The 17,174-nt window shown below is 27.5% G+C and overlaps 1 protein-coding gene across 2 annotated transcripts in view; it reads left to right on the forward strand.

Annotated features, from left to right (window-relative positions):
* Positions 1-17,174, forward strand: part of LOC142321832 (venom protease-like) — a 56,181-nt gene that overhangs the window by 21,136 nt on the left and 17,871 nt on the right. Inside the window, exons 5-7 of one of the 2 annotated variants that reach the window (XM_075360282.1) lie at positions 1,977-2,239; positions 3,949-4,103; positions 9,045-9,288. In XM_075360282.1, the coding sequence (XP_075216397.1) occupies positions 1,977-2,239; positions 3,949-4,103; positions 9,045-9,269 (643 nt within the window). In that variant the 3' untranslated portion in view covers positions 9,270-9,288. Of the gene's footprint in view, positions 1-1,976; positions 2,240-3,948; positions 4,104-9,044; positions 10,007-17,174 lie in introns of those variants that run through there. The other variant, XM_075360281.1, reaches the window with a different exon arrangement.

The following is a 17,174-nucleotide window of genomic DNA, read 5'->3' on the forward strand; positions in this document are numbered from 1 at the left end:
CGACGACTTTATTAGAGTAGCTACCTAGCAAACGGTAACCAAATAGTCTGGTAGAGAATAAAATTATTCATAAAAATAAATTATCCTTTACTTTCTGCTTAATTTTGTTTCCGCTATGTTAAGTGCCTTTACAGAGATTTATAAAAATATACATTTCGAACTAAAATCATAGTTAATTTAGAGAGTTATATTTACGATCTCACCTCACTGATATAAAAAAACACATTTTTAAAAATAATTTTATAATTTCGATACAAAAAGCTTTTTATATGTGAAACTGAGATGGTAAAATCATCACTCTATAATTTAACTTCTTAATTATGTTTTTTAATCCAAAATTTATATTTTGAATCAATAAGGATTGTACTCAATGTAGAAAATGTAGTTTTTCATTTAAAAATCTTCTACTTAAGTGGTCTTGAAAAAATAACGAAGGGCCACAAGAAGAAGCTTTTCTCTAACAATATAATTGAAACCATTCTATTTGATGAAAAGTAAAACCGAAACGTTCAGAAATAAATAAAAATAATAAAAGTAAGACTTGAACTGAAAACATTGTTTTGGCAATTGTTTCTTTAGTACATAATTGTTTTTTAAAATACTACTTCTCCAATCTCCGTGGTTGAATCCCTGAATTTTTTCTGAAAGGTTCTGGATTCAAACGCGGTCAGGCCTGTCATTTTTTATAAGTTAAAAACCCCATTTTTCATTAGTAACTGTAATTAGGTAGTCTGTAATTGCTAAATTAAATGAATAAAATACAAAAGATACATACAAATAATTTTGCTTTCTAAATTTTTTTATTTGTACTGAAATTTATTTTTTTAAATATATCGCTAATAAGAAATGAACAAATAATTATTTTTCTGGAGATAACAAATTTTAAATAACAGATTAAGAAAATGGAAAGAGGAAGAAGATGTAAATAGTATTTTCATTTTTTCATTTTCATTTAACGAAGAACAAATATAACAAGAAATCCGTTTAAAAAGATACAAAACAAGGACCTTTCAAGACAGTAAGTAATACTTCCAGAAACTTCTATATGAAGCAGGGAATTAACAAAATTTTGGGAAAATAGAAAAAAGTATGTTAAAAAAAAATCATTTTCCAAAATATGAAAACTATAATTATAATTTAATAAAAACAGAGAAAAATTATAAGAATTTTGAAAAATAGAAAAATTTAGAATGATTTAAAACAGTTCAACGAAATTATTTTTTTTATTTAAAAAAAAAATAATAATAAGCAAGTTTTGAGAAACAGGAAAGTGAAAATATTCTATATATCTGAAAGGAGAATGCTGAATAGACAAATTCTCAGGAAAAAGAAAAATGAGTTTGAATTTCTCGAAGAGCGGTAGAAAAAGCAAAATCGTAAATGGAATGATGAGATGTAAAATAAAACTGAATGAATAAAGACTTTCGGTTACAAAAAAAGTCTGTTACGTAAACGTGATTCTTAGAGGTCAGATCGAAAGAAAAAAAAATTAATTATGAATTACTAAAATACCTACAATTCTATGATTATTTAATGTTAATATATATATGAATAATCCTATTATATTTCTTACAATGAATGAGGAAATTGAGATTGATAGAAGTAAAATCTCTTTATGATGGGTTATTGATTTAAATTCACCTTAGTTTTTTTCTTTTATTCTTATTATTATATTTATATATATATATATATATTATTTTTTATTTAAGTGTGTGTGTATGTAATTTAAAAGTATCAGTCTTCATGATTAAATAAAAAAAAGGAAATTTAATAATTATACTGTGTGGAGAATTGTTCCTCCAGAAATCATACAATGTTTCTTACTCATAAGAAACATTATTATTTCATTTAGCTAAATGTTGAGACAATTTTGTTAGTAAAGATGACTTGTATGCTAATTGCTAACCATTTTTCTATTTTAAAGAATTTACGTTTAATGAGTTTCTTTTTTTCCAATTATCTTAATTTATTTTCAGAGGTCCTGCCAGATGGGTTCGTCTTGGAGAATTAGATGTATCGGATTCTAATGATGATGCAGCTCCTGAAGATTACCGGATAATAAAACGTACAAATCATCCACGTTATAAAAATTCACAAAATTATTATGACATCGCTTTATTCAAACTACATAAAGATGTTATCTTCTCGGAGTATATTAAACCTATCTGTCTTAATCAGAATTTTAATATAGATCGTAATCAAATTTTTACTGCTGCTGGATGGGGTCGACCTAAAATCGGTAATTTATTTGGTTTTATTATATATTTAAACAAATTTTTGAATTAAACTTCTATAACAATATTTAGCTGCTTTTTTTCATTGTATGTAGTTTTGTTTGGCTGTTTTCTTTTGTAATTTTTTAACTACCAGTTTTGAAGTTACATATAAAACAAAATAATAACATAATTAAAACGCCCTTACATTTTATATATTTTTCCCTACTAACTACTGATTTTTTTATGTGGCATGATTTAAACTTGGTTCCTAATATCAGAATCAAAAAATCACTTTAAAAACATTATATTTTACTAATTCTTTGTATTTCATTAATATTTAAGCAAATTAGCTTATCTTCTGTGTTAAATTTTCAACTTCTGAAGAAAGAATCGCTAACCATGTTTTTTTTTTAAAATTGTCGAATAAATATGTATTAATGATCCGTTATAATGTTTTTAAAATCTTCTTGCTGGAGGTTTTATAAAAAAAAAAATATGTATTTCAACGAGCAAAGATTTTTTAAAAATAAAAAGTGACACACATATTTTCTGTTATAACCTTACTGTTTAAAATTCGGTTTAATAAGAAAGGAATCTTTTGTTCATAATGAAACTTAAAATTTTAGCTAAAACAATTATTTCCTGAAAGTCTGTTGATCTTTTTGAGCTGTCCTGAACGGAAATAAAACCACCGCCATTTAAAAATTTACCCAAGTATCATTTCCGAATTTATTTATTTCAAGAAGATTTAGATTTTAACTAAACACTGAATTTCATTAAAATTGCGTTGTATTTTATGGTGGTATAATTTTTTTAAACTGTTTTTCTTGCATTGATGTTAGAAATATACTACCTAAATATTATAATATACTACTTCAATATTCAGCGATCTTTTGTTCGATTGAATATTTATATTTTGTCTATACTCGATTTAAATTATTGATACAAGAAATAGAAAGATGTAAAGTTGGCTAAGGCGTGTTTTTATGTTTGAAATTTTATAATCAAAAAAATGAAAGTAATTCCAACTAAATGAACGTTTTGACATTCCAAAACAAATTGAATGTTTGCAATGAAAGTAAAAAGTAAAAAAAAGTAAAAGTTTGACTAGTATTTAACTGTTCATATTCATTTACGATTTCTCTATACGAAAGCTGATGTTGGAAGCCCTTAAAAATATAATTAATATTAAATCTTTCGATTTAATATTAATTATACTTTTAATTAAATAATTTAAATTTATTATGATTAATGAAAATTGTATTACTTGAAATTCTATTTATTTAATATTTTTTATAGTTTACTATCCTAAAAGAAAGATTTGTAAGAGAATATTTACTTGTATACAGCGTATCAGCTATCGGGCAGCAAGCGTCAAATTCCGTAACGAAACCTACACACGTCATTCCAAGCTGATTAGTTTGTAAATTATGTTTATTTTATATTAGCCTTTATAATGGCTAAATCAATGGTACTACTAACAAAAACTTTCTTTCTGAAACTTTAATTAATAATAAGTACCAGAACTTCTTAAACTAATTTAATTATTAATAAATAATTTACTGATGCAATCCAAACGTTTCATATACAAAAACCATTCGTGAATATAATTATCCTCCTAATAAACTTTTATTCACTACATAACATTCTCGTCCATTTTATTGATATATCTTATAATTTTCCGATTAGGTATACTTATAAATTTATTTTTGTTATATCTTTTTTTTTTCAGCTGAACCATTGAGTAAAAAACTTCAAAAAGTTGATTTAGATGTTTTCGGTTTGGATACATGTTCGCACTTCAATGGAGATGTGAAAATTCCTAATGGCCTGGTTGATAGTATGATATGCGCTGGTAAACTTGAAGAAGAGAAAGATACTTGTACCGTAAGTGAATTCTTTTCTGATAGATTTTATTGAGTGTAGTCTTTCCGAACGAGTTTAGTGTTTTAAATATTATTGTAGTTACATATCGATAATATTTCCTTTACGATTATAAAAAACGGTAATAATAAAATTATTTTTTTGGGTTTTCATTCAGTATAAAATAATCCCTTTCAGCACGCCGGAAGGCGGAGGTAGATTTCACCGGTGTTAAGTAGGAGAGGATAAAAACATTTTCTCCTTAAAGTTAAGAAAATCGTCAAATTTACTCAATACAACAAATGGTTGCGTATGAAAAAGGTTTCTCATGTTTAGCAAACGACAAACCCATCTTCTTAAAATTCCAGCAACATTTTGTTCATCCTTGCCGTAAGGGTTGGTCATATAAAAACCTGATTCAGATAAAAGTTGAAGGTAATGTTTAGCGGACAAACAGTCACTTTAAACCGATTTGATACTGGCCAGTTACGGGAGGTATGATTCTTTTTGTCTTCGAAATCCCATTTTTTCAAACTTCTGGGCCAATGGTTGGAGGTAACAAAAAAATGTATTTAAATACGTTTTAGGCCCTTATCCATAGAATAGTAGGAAGTTTAAACGAATTCGATATTTTACTTAATAAGAAAGTTATAGCAATATTTTGTTTTAATATTTTCATCATCCCTTACCGTAAGGGTTGATCAAATCAAAAATTATCACAGACAAAAGTTTTAGGTAATTTTTAGGGGATTAGCGACCACTTTAAACCGATTCGATACTGTGCCTATTAAGATAGGTATGATTCTTTTTGTCTTCGATACTTCATTTTTTCCATCCCCTGGGCCAATGGTTGGTGATATCAAAAACTTGTTTTTTCGAGAAAAAAGACCCATTTCCACTCCTATGGTCTGACTTTAACTACCTAGATTTTGGGACGAGTTATTTTTAAGGAACAATTTGAAAGTGATTGGAACAAAATTACGGCAGTTATCGTGTCCACAAGAAAGTGAAACATATATATATATTACTTATTATATATATATATATATATATATAAATGTATATATAAACTTTTGAGCTGACGATGGGTTTGGGCCTGGTGGATATGAAACGCGAAGATATGTCAAAATTTTCCGGAAGTCGAATCATGGTACCCATTAAAATAGGTAGCTTTCTTATGAAATCTACCAAATAAATCTTAATAATTTATACTGATTATTTCAAATCCAATAGGACAATTTCAAAGAAGCTTCACATTCTTCACATTTTTCTGTATATGTGATACTAATTATTAATTTTATATTTACACAATTGCATAAACTTAAATATTGAGTTTATTTGTTTACTCCTATTTTTTCACAGGTATAATAATAATAATTGTAACCTATTATTTAAAATGTATATATATGCACTTAAATTCACTGAAAGTAATTAAGAATTCTCTTCATATTTTACTCAAACGTAGGTTAAAAAAAGAATAGAATGTTCTTTTAAACGTAAATACATAACTTAATATAAACACACTAAAATTCGAAATAATTGTCCAACTTATTCTTTAAACTGTGATATATTGAAGTTACAAATTAAAAGTTATTGAGTTTCTTGGTCAGTATATTTTTGTAATTTTTCTACTGCTTCAAGAAGTCGGAATTTAAGGAAAATTGAATAATATATTTTTCCTCTTTTTAGTGTTTTTATGTTAATTAATTGTATGTGTATACAATTTTTTAAAGTTTATTAATTTTTTTTATTTTAAAAAAACGTTTATTAAAATATGGGTAAGCATGCAAAAACACCACTAACTTGGAAAAAGACGCAAAAGCTGAGAAACGTGCGATCTGTTTAATGTAAGAAAAGGAATTCATATCAACATAATTAAGGGACATTATGTTTAGTTTTTGTTTAAGATTTTTAAATAATTTTCTTATAGTTTCGCTTCAATATGTATATCACAATGGCTTCACGCTACAATCAATACGCTATCAAAACCTTGTAAAAAGCACTGATGATAAAAAACTACTAAAATCTTTCTTCAAATCCTCTTCATGACTTGTAATTTTTTGTTTAAAATATCTTCCGCTCAATTTTGGAAGAAACCTTCATGGGATCACCAGAGAAACTTTCTCTATAATACAAAATAAAGAAAATTATTAAATCAAACCAACCAACTATTAATAAAACAAGAACTTATGTAATAAGGAAATTTAGACACAGGAGTCGAATCAAAATTCTGTTCCTTTTTTTGAAGCTAGTTAAAACACGAACGGGACGTCGACCTTCTCTAAAGCTGTTTCTTAATTAATGTTTTGACTAGTCGAGTCTCTTAGCTTATCCTTTAAGAATTTAGCCGCATTGTAATTTCTGAACTCTTTCATAAAAAATCTAGCTTCTACCCATTTTGTGATAAAAATCAAATGTTAAGAATCCTTCATGCACTATTAAATTAAATGAACGGCAGAGGGGAAATTGAGTAGTAATCTTGGTCTGTTATAGATACTTTCAAATTTCCTAAAGTTTTATGGATATTATATTTTGTGGAATGAATGAGACAATCTACGAACCTAGTAAAGTCGGTATCTATATAAAAATAGAAAAATAACTGTTTACAACAAACAATTTTTGAAAGTATGTTACGGATAAATTATTCAATTTAAAATATGTGTACCACCAATTTTTTAGCATTTTTTGTTTTACAATTGATATTAAATATTTTACAGTGAGTAAAGTCAGTGACTAAAGCAGCTTGACTCGTTCTGTTAACTTCAAAAATAATCTATTAATTTATATTAAATAGTGATAATATGTTACCATATTTCTGCTAGTCGTAATAATGACGCAGGTTTAATTTTTTCAACTTTTCAGTTACTATTTGTAATTATTTCTCTTTATAATTTCAAAGAACATGACCTTGGTAAATTCCAACATATTATTAATTATGAATACACTTTTAAAACAAAAATAAAATTCACTTCTGTTGCCAGGAATTATAATAATAATCTGTACACATGGGTTGAGTTAAGTACATAAAATACGTGAGTAACAGTAAACATAAATCAATTTTTAATAGATAATTGGTGACAGCTGTTTAAAAGATTGCAACATCTGTTGCCTTAAAGATCTTAGGTACTTTTTGTTTTTTTTAACCTCCGGTACCACCATTTGGTATTGCTTCAGAGAATGAGATGAATGACAAGTAGCGTGTGAAAATGACATTCCTGACAGGGATTCGAACACGGGACCTCCGGATGAAAGGCCGGACGCTACTACTCGCGCCACGGAAGCCGACATACCTTAAAACATCTGTGATGTAATGATGTTAACATTTTTTTTCAATATTCACCCTAATGGTGAATATATTCGTTAAACCAACAAGTGCAGTGGTCACTATATTGGTCCGGTTGAAAGTAAAAGTACTTAAAGATATAACATAATGTAAAAAAATATATGTATTTTTTTAATTATTAGTTTTATTTTTAAATCGTCCATGGCAGTTTAGTTCCTAATAGAACATCCTCTTTATAGCAGAGAAAGTGATAACGCTTATATATTTAGTTATATAATGATGTCAAATATGGAAAGAAATTGGCAAAGAGGGCCCCATAGAAAATAAAAACCGTTTGTGTTTTAAAACAAATTTATTGTCTTTAATATATGCACCATAATCTACACTTTTAAGTTATTTTCCACATAATCACTTCCTAAGTTCAAGCATTTGTAAAATCAGCACTAGTTTTTCAGTCTGCCGCCAGTCCCTAAAGCCATCCCGAACAGCTGTCTTGACATTTTCATCACTTTCATAGCGGTTCCAGCCAAGAAACTCATTCAATTTTGTCCAAAAGTTGAAATAGCTTGTGGCAAGATCTGCACTGTACGGCGGATAATCAGAAACATCCTATCCGAAACCTTTGAGAAGTTCGCAAGTTTGTTTTTGCTGCATGTGGACGTGAATTTTCATAAAGTAAACGTACTGCACAACTCTTTCAGTAATTACACTCTCATCATATACGTCGGTAATCTGACGATGAATCTTCACAGGACAAACACCTTGTGCATTCAAAAAACTTATGGCCAATCGTAACTTACAGTCAACGAGATTTTCAATTTTTTATTCATTACAAACACACGCAAAATCACTCCGTGGCATAGCTATGAAATTTTGTATAGTGCTAGCAGAACAAAAACTGAGACCAGCTGGCCGTGACCCATTGTTGTGAGTGTTGCACGCGATGCGCAAACGTTTCTTACTTCTGGATGATCATGCACGTTTTGTTGGCTAATTATAAACTGAAATGCTAATTTTAAACTTGAATCGTCAAGGTTGAAATCGAAATGAAACACAAAAGAAAACAAAATTAATTGTTAATAGAATAATTAATGATTTAGTAAGAGGCCAACGCAATATTTAATTTTTTCATATATATGTAAACTGTTTTCTTCAGTTAAGCATTACTAAAAGTGCTTTATTATTTTATTGTTTTTGTATTTATATATTTTGTATTTATAACACTACAAAGATGTTCATACATGTTTTGTGATTTCAGATACACAATTATTTTTTTATTCGGATTAGGCCGTTTTTTTTTTTCAAGCGTATCTTGTTACTTTAAAGATCTCATTACGTTACCGCTCTCGAGTTTTGCGTCAGGCTCTGTGGTGATTTGATAAATATTATTTTATTTTACGTGCTTTTTAGAAGTGTTTGAGACCAACTGAGCTTGTAAAAAAAAATACTGTAAACTATGAAAGTCTTTGACATTAAAAGATCCCGTATTTATTTACTGCTATCAGTAATTACTATTAAATTTCAAAGAGCAGATTACTAATTGTTTAAACTTTTAACTTCCAAAATTTTCTTTTTTGACACGTTAAAGTCTATTTAGGATACTTTTTTTCTTTAGCTATACATCTATATTAGATTACTTAAAATATATATATGTGCTTATGTATTGCAATTGTTCTGTGTAGGGTGATTCTGGTGGACCACTATTTCATCCTCCTAAATCAAAGAAAACACCTGTTTGTTTCTTACACGTTCAAATTGGAATAACATCTTTTGGCCCTTTTGAATGTGGATTAGATGGAAAACCAGCCATATATACCAGCGTTGTTCATTACTTGAATTGGATTGAAGATATTTTATGGCCATCTAATTCAAACGAAATTAATAAAAATACGACTGTTTGGAGTTGACTGTAGGAGGTCAATTGAGGTATTCTAATGGATATTATTATTCATTTTCATTATTTATACATTTTTGATTTGATTTTAGTACTATTTGTTTAAAAAAAATTCTCAACGTTTTTATAATGCGAGAATTACTTTTCTGTACTGAGTGCTGTTGTAAATAATTTGTAGAAGATAAATGGAGAGAAATATATTACTTATTTATTTATTTACTCTATGTGTGAATGTGTATTAAAATTTATATTTAGTATCAACTAGATTGAGCGGATAAGATCATTTTTAGACTTTAATATTTTATTCTAGTCTTTTTCAGTCATAATTACATACTTTTTTATTTTTTTATAATTTACCAATTTAAATAATTTTATATATACGTTTGTTTTCTTCATTCATTACCTTAATTGTGTTTCTTGAAGTCTGTAAATAAAAAGACCAGGTTGGATTTAGTTTCTTTATAATATTTTATCGATGTAATAATAGTTGATATGAATAAAATATGTTTTATTGCTAAATCATTATTAGTAGTACAAGTATAATAAATTTATTAAAAAGATTATGTAATGGTAAAATAAAATTCAAAAACTGAATAAAAAATATTTCGAAAAATTTCTATGAAAATTCTTAAAAACTCTTAATATTTTTATGAGGGATAAACGCTTATTTTATTTATAGTAATGTAAATATTTATTTAATTTTTAAAAATATTTATTTAAAATAATAAAATGCTGTATTGAGTCTATTTATTAATTTAACCTAGTTCATTTACTACCACTAGTCTTAACTTGATTACCAAGTTATGTTTTATGTACAGTTAATAAACATAAAATAGATGAACTGTATTTATCTATTTTATGCTGTGATATATTAGCCTGTGAAAATCTTATTACAGTTTTTATTCTGCTAACTATTTTACAAATTAAAATATGTATTTTTTTTAGTTTATTTATGCTAAGTAATAGTTGTTTATTTATATGAAAATACCAATATTCATTTGCATCAAACATACACCATCTGTCATTTCGGCCTACGAGATGAATTTATGCTTCCTTTAACATTTTTAACGAAAACCGATCAACTCAAATAATCTTTCTTAACATATTATTTAAAATGTTTCCTTTATCAAAAGGAAATTATTATATTTTTGAGTTTTATTGTTAAAAATAAAACTAAATAGATAGACGTTAATATTCTACATTATCAATTAAAAAATAGTTAGTTTAATGTTTAATAAATCATTTTTATTAATTTACACATTTAAAATTCTTTTGTTGTTTTCAGCCGATTTCATTTTTTATTATCATTTCGTAATTGCATCCATATTTAAGTTAAATAATAATTATTTTTATGTGTCAATCTGGATTTTAATTTATCTTTTTTCTTCATAAATTTTGAATTTTGTAAATTAACTTCATCAAGTGTTTCTTTGACGCTGACCTTATTTTAATGGTGATATTAATTATTTTTTATCATATCTTTTTTATTAATATATATATATATATATATATAAAAACATAATAATAATATTATTAATAAAAACTTCACTATCAGAATTTGCCTTTTAGGACGTTTTTAGAACTTTTTTTTAGCTGTATATTTATAACAGAAAACCCAAGAAAAATTCAACACAACCATTTTCGAATCGATTTTTATAACGAATAATTATGTTGAGATCCGAATAATTTTTTTAATTTATATTTTATTTAATATTTAATTAAAATCGTCATTAATGACGATCAATGAGAGGATATATTTATTTATTAAAGATTTAATGTAAAAGTTTTATGTAATTCACTTCTTTTTTTTAAAGTCATTCTATCTGTATTTATTTCTTGTATTACGAATATTTATTATATAATTAAATATCATGATCCGGTTGATGTCATCGATATTTCTCACTTGCATCAAAGCGCTAATACTAGTATAAATGTGGTAAAATAAACGAGTATGCGTTACAGATTCATCCGTAGATGTTTTCTTGTACCAATTTTAGAGTCGTAATTAAATATTTAAATTCTTTTTTCGACTGTAAACAAAAATGAATGTAAATATTCATACGAATAAGTTATTCTAGTATATAGAGATTAAAAGAAAACGTGAATCTTTAAAAAATAAAGGAGTATAAGGAAAATAAGTTATTAAAATGGGAATTTATTTTCATCTGCTAAGAATGTAATATTAATATAAACGTAATAAACGAAATTTAAAGTTTTTTCCTTTGTTTTAATAATGAAGTAAAGCTACAATCTCACCTCCATTACAGCCTGTTTATCATCAGCAAATACAAATAAAACACCTTCAATAAACCATCTTAGTGTGATTTAAAAGCTTGTAACCACACTTTATTGCTTTTGTAATGCTCATATATTATGACACTTGCATTACCTTTGGTAGAATAGAACTAAAGTTTGCAAGATTTTAAAATATTATTAGGAAGATCGTTTTTAATATAATATAAATATTAGTGAATTGGCGATTGCATATTATTATTATTTTAAAGAACGTATTTTAATTGATTCTTTTTTTTTACTTAGACTACGCTCTAACTATGAAATAAAGAAATAATGTTTTTATTTTATACATTTAATTACAAGTATGATAATTTTCCACAATCGCCCATGCCTAATCTATTACCAATTAAATATTTTAAATTAAACTAACTTAGAACCACGTACTTAAAGCTTTTTCCAAGTTAAAGAAAGTAAAATTCCACTTTCCTATGTATTCATTTTGATATGATACGATATTTATATATCCCGTACTGAAAAAAAAAAAAAAACAGTATATATAACGAATTATTTCACAACAGAAAAGGTTACATTAATCTGGTTACATTATAAGGTTACTTTAATCTGTTTATGTACACTATCTGATCCAATACTTTTCATCGCTGTGAACACCAAGTAATTCACTAAAGGAACAGGAAACACCAATATATTTTCTTTCACTGATAGTATTGATGTTCAGTATACGGCCAGTTCTTAAGGTAATTAGAATGGAGGTTTCACACGTAGAGATGAATATCGACGACATTTCGGTGAGTTTAGCTTTTTAATATACGATCGTACATTTCTTTCAACAAAAAAAAGGAAACCACGTTAATCATCTTTTTCCATTGTAAACATGACATAGGATCTTGTTATTTTTACCTTGTATTTTTTTATCTTAAATGGATGATGTATTTTTTTAAAATTATATGTGATTCATATCAGGTCCACCTTCAGTCGTTGGATTATGTATAGTACTTAATATACTTACTTGTATGTTAAGAGATGATATGTTAATAAGAAATACGAGTATTTGTGAAAGGTTTGTTGAAAGAAATAAAGAAATAAATGTGTGTTTTATGGATGTGAAAAAGCATTTGATCGTGACATATAGGATGAACTAACGTATATACAGTAGAAGTCGCATGTAACAAAAATCCAGTTGTAACAAGAAAAAAATAAAAAAATAGGTTTTTTTCCTATATTGTTATCTATAGTAAAGTTGCTTTAACGAGCTAATAACTAAGTTAGAAATCGATTATATTGAGCAAATTAATGTTTTCTTTCGAATAATAAGTTCGTTCCCTGAGTAATTAAACACGTGAATAATTTTAAAATACAGGTACAGAATGTAATGTTAAAGTCATTAATTTTGTATATTTGTAATACTGACTGTTATTACGACGTTAAGTTAGGCTAGAGAGGCAATGACACCTTCACAATAAATGAAAGTGGGTAATAAGAGACGACCAGACGCAGTAGTCATTTACAGTTTTATAAAGGCTATGTCTGGATTCTGGGAAATTCATTCTTCCACTATTATGAAATTTCTAAAGGTAATATACTGATGGGTAATGCGAGTAATTTTATAGTCGATTCTTAAACGGGTTTGTTGCTGCTTTGTCACTACATGTGTGTGTTTAACTCGAGCTTAAGTCAGTGTACTTTCTGCGAGCGTGTTGTGATGTTTTTTGATAAACTTTTACAACGCAGAAATATTGTCTGGCGTTAAAAGAAATTTTTTTTCAGTTTTTCAAATTAAAAGTTGGCAATCTTTTGATATCTGTAAAACTTATGGACTTTCTGCTTTCACTGTCTCAACGATTTGGAAGAACCGTGATAACTTAAGAATAGCTTTCGAAAAATATCAGTCTCAGTTAAGTAAGATAAAGACTATGCGAAAAAAATTAATTAGACGAAGCTCTTATTTCGTGGTTCATAATGAAGAGGAATGAAAAAGTTTCCATAAATGGATCCATTATGAAAATTCAAGTAGACATTTGCCAACCAGCTAGGATTTGTTTGTAGCGATGGTTGGCTGAACCGATTTAAAATTAACTCGTTTTTGACATCAAATCGTTTCTGCAAACTTTTTTTTATTTACAATTCGGAACTTTATCAGGTAGTGAGTTATGATAAGGAGCATTATTGTTAACTACTTTTGACTGAGTAGTATGATTGTGAAATAATTTTTCTGACCACCATTTCATAAAATTCTTTCTTCATTATGTCATAAATATTATTGACGACTTCATGTTCTTAATTAAAATTCTTATTCGTAATTACGGATTTAAATTCTACCATAACAAACCAAAAACAAGAATATTTATAATAATAATAAAATACAAAACCATGTATTTTTGAATACCTTCAACGTTTAAATCAGAAAAAAGAATCACAGAAACTACGAAAAGTAATAATATACGTATATAATATAATAAACGTAATATAATAATAAACGTATGTAATATACGTATATTAATACGTATGTATACACGTTTTTATTATGTTCCTTTGTAATATAGCCCGAATACCCTACACGACACTAAAAATGAAACTAAAATCATTTATGCACAATAATTTATCAAGGAATTGTGCTACTGCATTTTAATTTTCTTGATCAGAATGATTTGAGATGAATCGGCACATAATTTTTTAGCTTGTAACAAGTATCTTATCAGTATTAAATTAACCATGTAAAAATATGTTTGGGAAAATAATTTGCGTGAATTCTTTGTAATCCAAACCGTAGAAAAATTATTTTCTTATTCTTTACTTTATATATATATATATATGTGTGTGTGTGTGTGTGTGTGTGTGTGTGTGTGTGTGTGTGTATGTGTGTGTGTGTGTGTGAATACGCAGTTCATGTTACGTACCTACTTTTATAAAATTGAGCGATATAACGGTGTTAACTTTTACTTAAATATATAAAACTTAAAAAATCATTAATATGTTAATACTAATTTTGATTTTGGTTTGAGAAAGGAATAAACAGGAGTGATTAAATACTAAATTCTAATTCTTATCTAACTTATCAAAATAATATATTTAAAGATATCTCAACAATAAAAAAATCAAATAAAAGTAGATTAATTTTGTTGTTACAGAAACATTGTTAATATACTCTCATTCCTGTAATAGAAGTTACAGATGTCACACGTAAAACTGCTTTTGTCTTTGGAAAATAATTTTAAGTTGTTTTTACAGATGGTACCTCCTCTCCAATCATGTTATTATGACAGAAACATGACTCGCAAACAAGGTTGGGAATTTTTTACACTTTATAAATACGACATTTTTACGTTATATACAAATAGGCTCTTGTTAACTCACCTTTCTATTGATCTATTAGATAGATCAATCACGTTTCCATGTATACACCAATACAGGCTCGCGTAGATGGGTGAAGTTTTAATCGTAGATCTCACATTGATCATGTTAAGCGTCCACTTTGGAGAGAAGGTAGCATCGCGTCTCGTCCGACTTTTACACGTAGATTAATGCATTTCACTATGCAAAGAAATCCTAAGTTAAAATTACACTAAAGTACGATAGGGTCGCATTGACGGATGAGTATCGTACATAGGTAACACTTATATTTTGAAATACTGTAACACGAAAAAAGTAGGTAATCACACGTGGCTGGCCTCCTTGACGCGAGTGGTAGCGTCTCGGCCTTTCATCTGGAGGTTCTGGGTTCGAATTCCGGTCAGGCATGGAATTTTCACACATGCTACAAGTAATTAATCTCATCTTCAAAAGTAACACCTAACGGTAGTCCCGGAGGTTAAAAAAAGAAAAAGAAAAGGTACTCACACATAGGGGCTCACCGGTCAAATGAATTTAGACATCATGTGTGTTTTAGCAGGAAGGAGTAGACGTATCCCCCACAATAATATTAATTTTTGCTTTATTTCAAGAAACAAAACGGAGTAAACACAAAAAACATTTAAAGAAAATAATAAATTTGCGCTAATATATTAATTGCATTTATAACAATAACTTTTAAAATGAATGCTTTTGATTACTATTATTTAAAATAAATATGTAAAAATATATAAATAAAATAAATTTACAATAAACTTAAGATAAAATCTCTTATTCACTAATGATACAATAAAAATCTGAACAAAAAAGATTATTTCCATTTATCCAAATACTTTTATTTATTTAAAAAACAGTTACTCATGAAAACGAAACGGTTGGTGTAGGAGTACAATGTTACACACAGAAGGAGTCATGTGTGTGTGTGTGTGAGCGCGCGTGAAGCGCCTGCCTCTCACAGCCAAGCTTATATTTTTGTTCGGTGCGCTGTACAAATAACTTTGAAACAGCCAAAGGTAACTTGCAAATGATTAATAAAAGAATTGTACCTGACTCAGAAAACGGCTGAAAAAATAAAGGATACTCAAACTGAGTAGTTTGTTAAAAGAATAGAATTTTTTCTGCAGTCCATTTTTCTGGCTTACTTAGCCATAAATTTACTCATTTTTTGTTTTTTTATTTGACAACATTTTTTTAATCTAGCGATTATTGTTATTTAACAAGTAAAATTGTTATATAACGATAAACAAATTTGTTACAAATGCATCGAGTTATAGTCGAAAATAACAAATTGCTTTTAATTGAAATTAATTCAAGAATTCAGTGTTTGAACTTTTCAAAGTATCATAAAGCTGGGTAACATCACTAGATGGCTTTAGACGATTTTGTGTAGAAGCAGCTTATTCTTCTTATGTGATATTACTGGCATCATTAACAAATGAACAAAAATAATTTTAAAAATGTATGTATTATTATTATTATTGTTGTTGTTGTTGTTGTTGTTGATACTCATACCATTGTTTGGATTTGATATTAAAAATTATTGTTTACTGAATCTAAAATTACTTAATGCTATCACTTACTATTATAGTGTCACAGGGATTAAAACGTGTTGATGATCTTTCACGATTTATTTGCCTGTTAGGTCGAATAACGAATAGGACCCTTGAATTCCACGAATCAATAATGCACATTTGTATGTCTACCATCATAAAACACAACTTCTTATTCCTCTTCTCTTACTATGAATGCAAAAGATCAACTTATGAGAAATCTGAACTAGTGATACTGCTACGTATCAATAGGTAGTACAGTGACTATTAGCAGTAATTGATAGCATAATCATAATTTGTGATTAGTAGCGGTTAACAAATCATTTAGCTAAAACTGTTAATATTGATATCATTTTCTAATAAAATCAAAATAAACATAAAGAAATCATTACAAAAAGAAAGTTAAATGTGTAAACATTCATTAATATGAAAACAAATGTAATTAACACAACGAAAATTATACAAGTAAGCTAAAAAACATCCCTTTCGGCACGTCGGAAGGCAGAGGAAGATTTCACCGGTACTAAGTAGGGGATAAAATAAATGTCCGCCTTAAAGTTAATAAAAACTTCAAATTTACTCAGTACGACATTGTTTGCTTGTGAAAAAAAGTTTCACATGTTTAGCATACGACAAGCCCCATCTTACAACTCCAGCAACATTTTGGTCATCTCTTGCCGTAAGAGTTGGTCATATCAAAAGTTGTTACAGATAAAAAAGTTTTAGATAATGTTTAGAGGACTAACGAACACTAAACCGATTCAATA

This window comes from Lycorma delicatula, chromosome 3, assembly GCF_047948215.1.
Source record: "Lycorma delicatula isolate Av1 chromosome 3, ASM4794821v1, whole genome shotgun sequence".
NCBI classification, from domain to species: domain Eukaryota; kingdom Metazoa; phylum Arthropoda; class Insecta; order Hemiptera; family Fulgoridae; genus Lycorma; species Lycorma delicatula.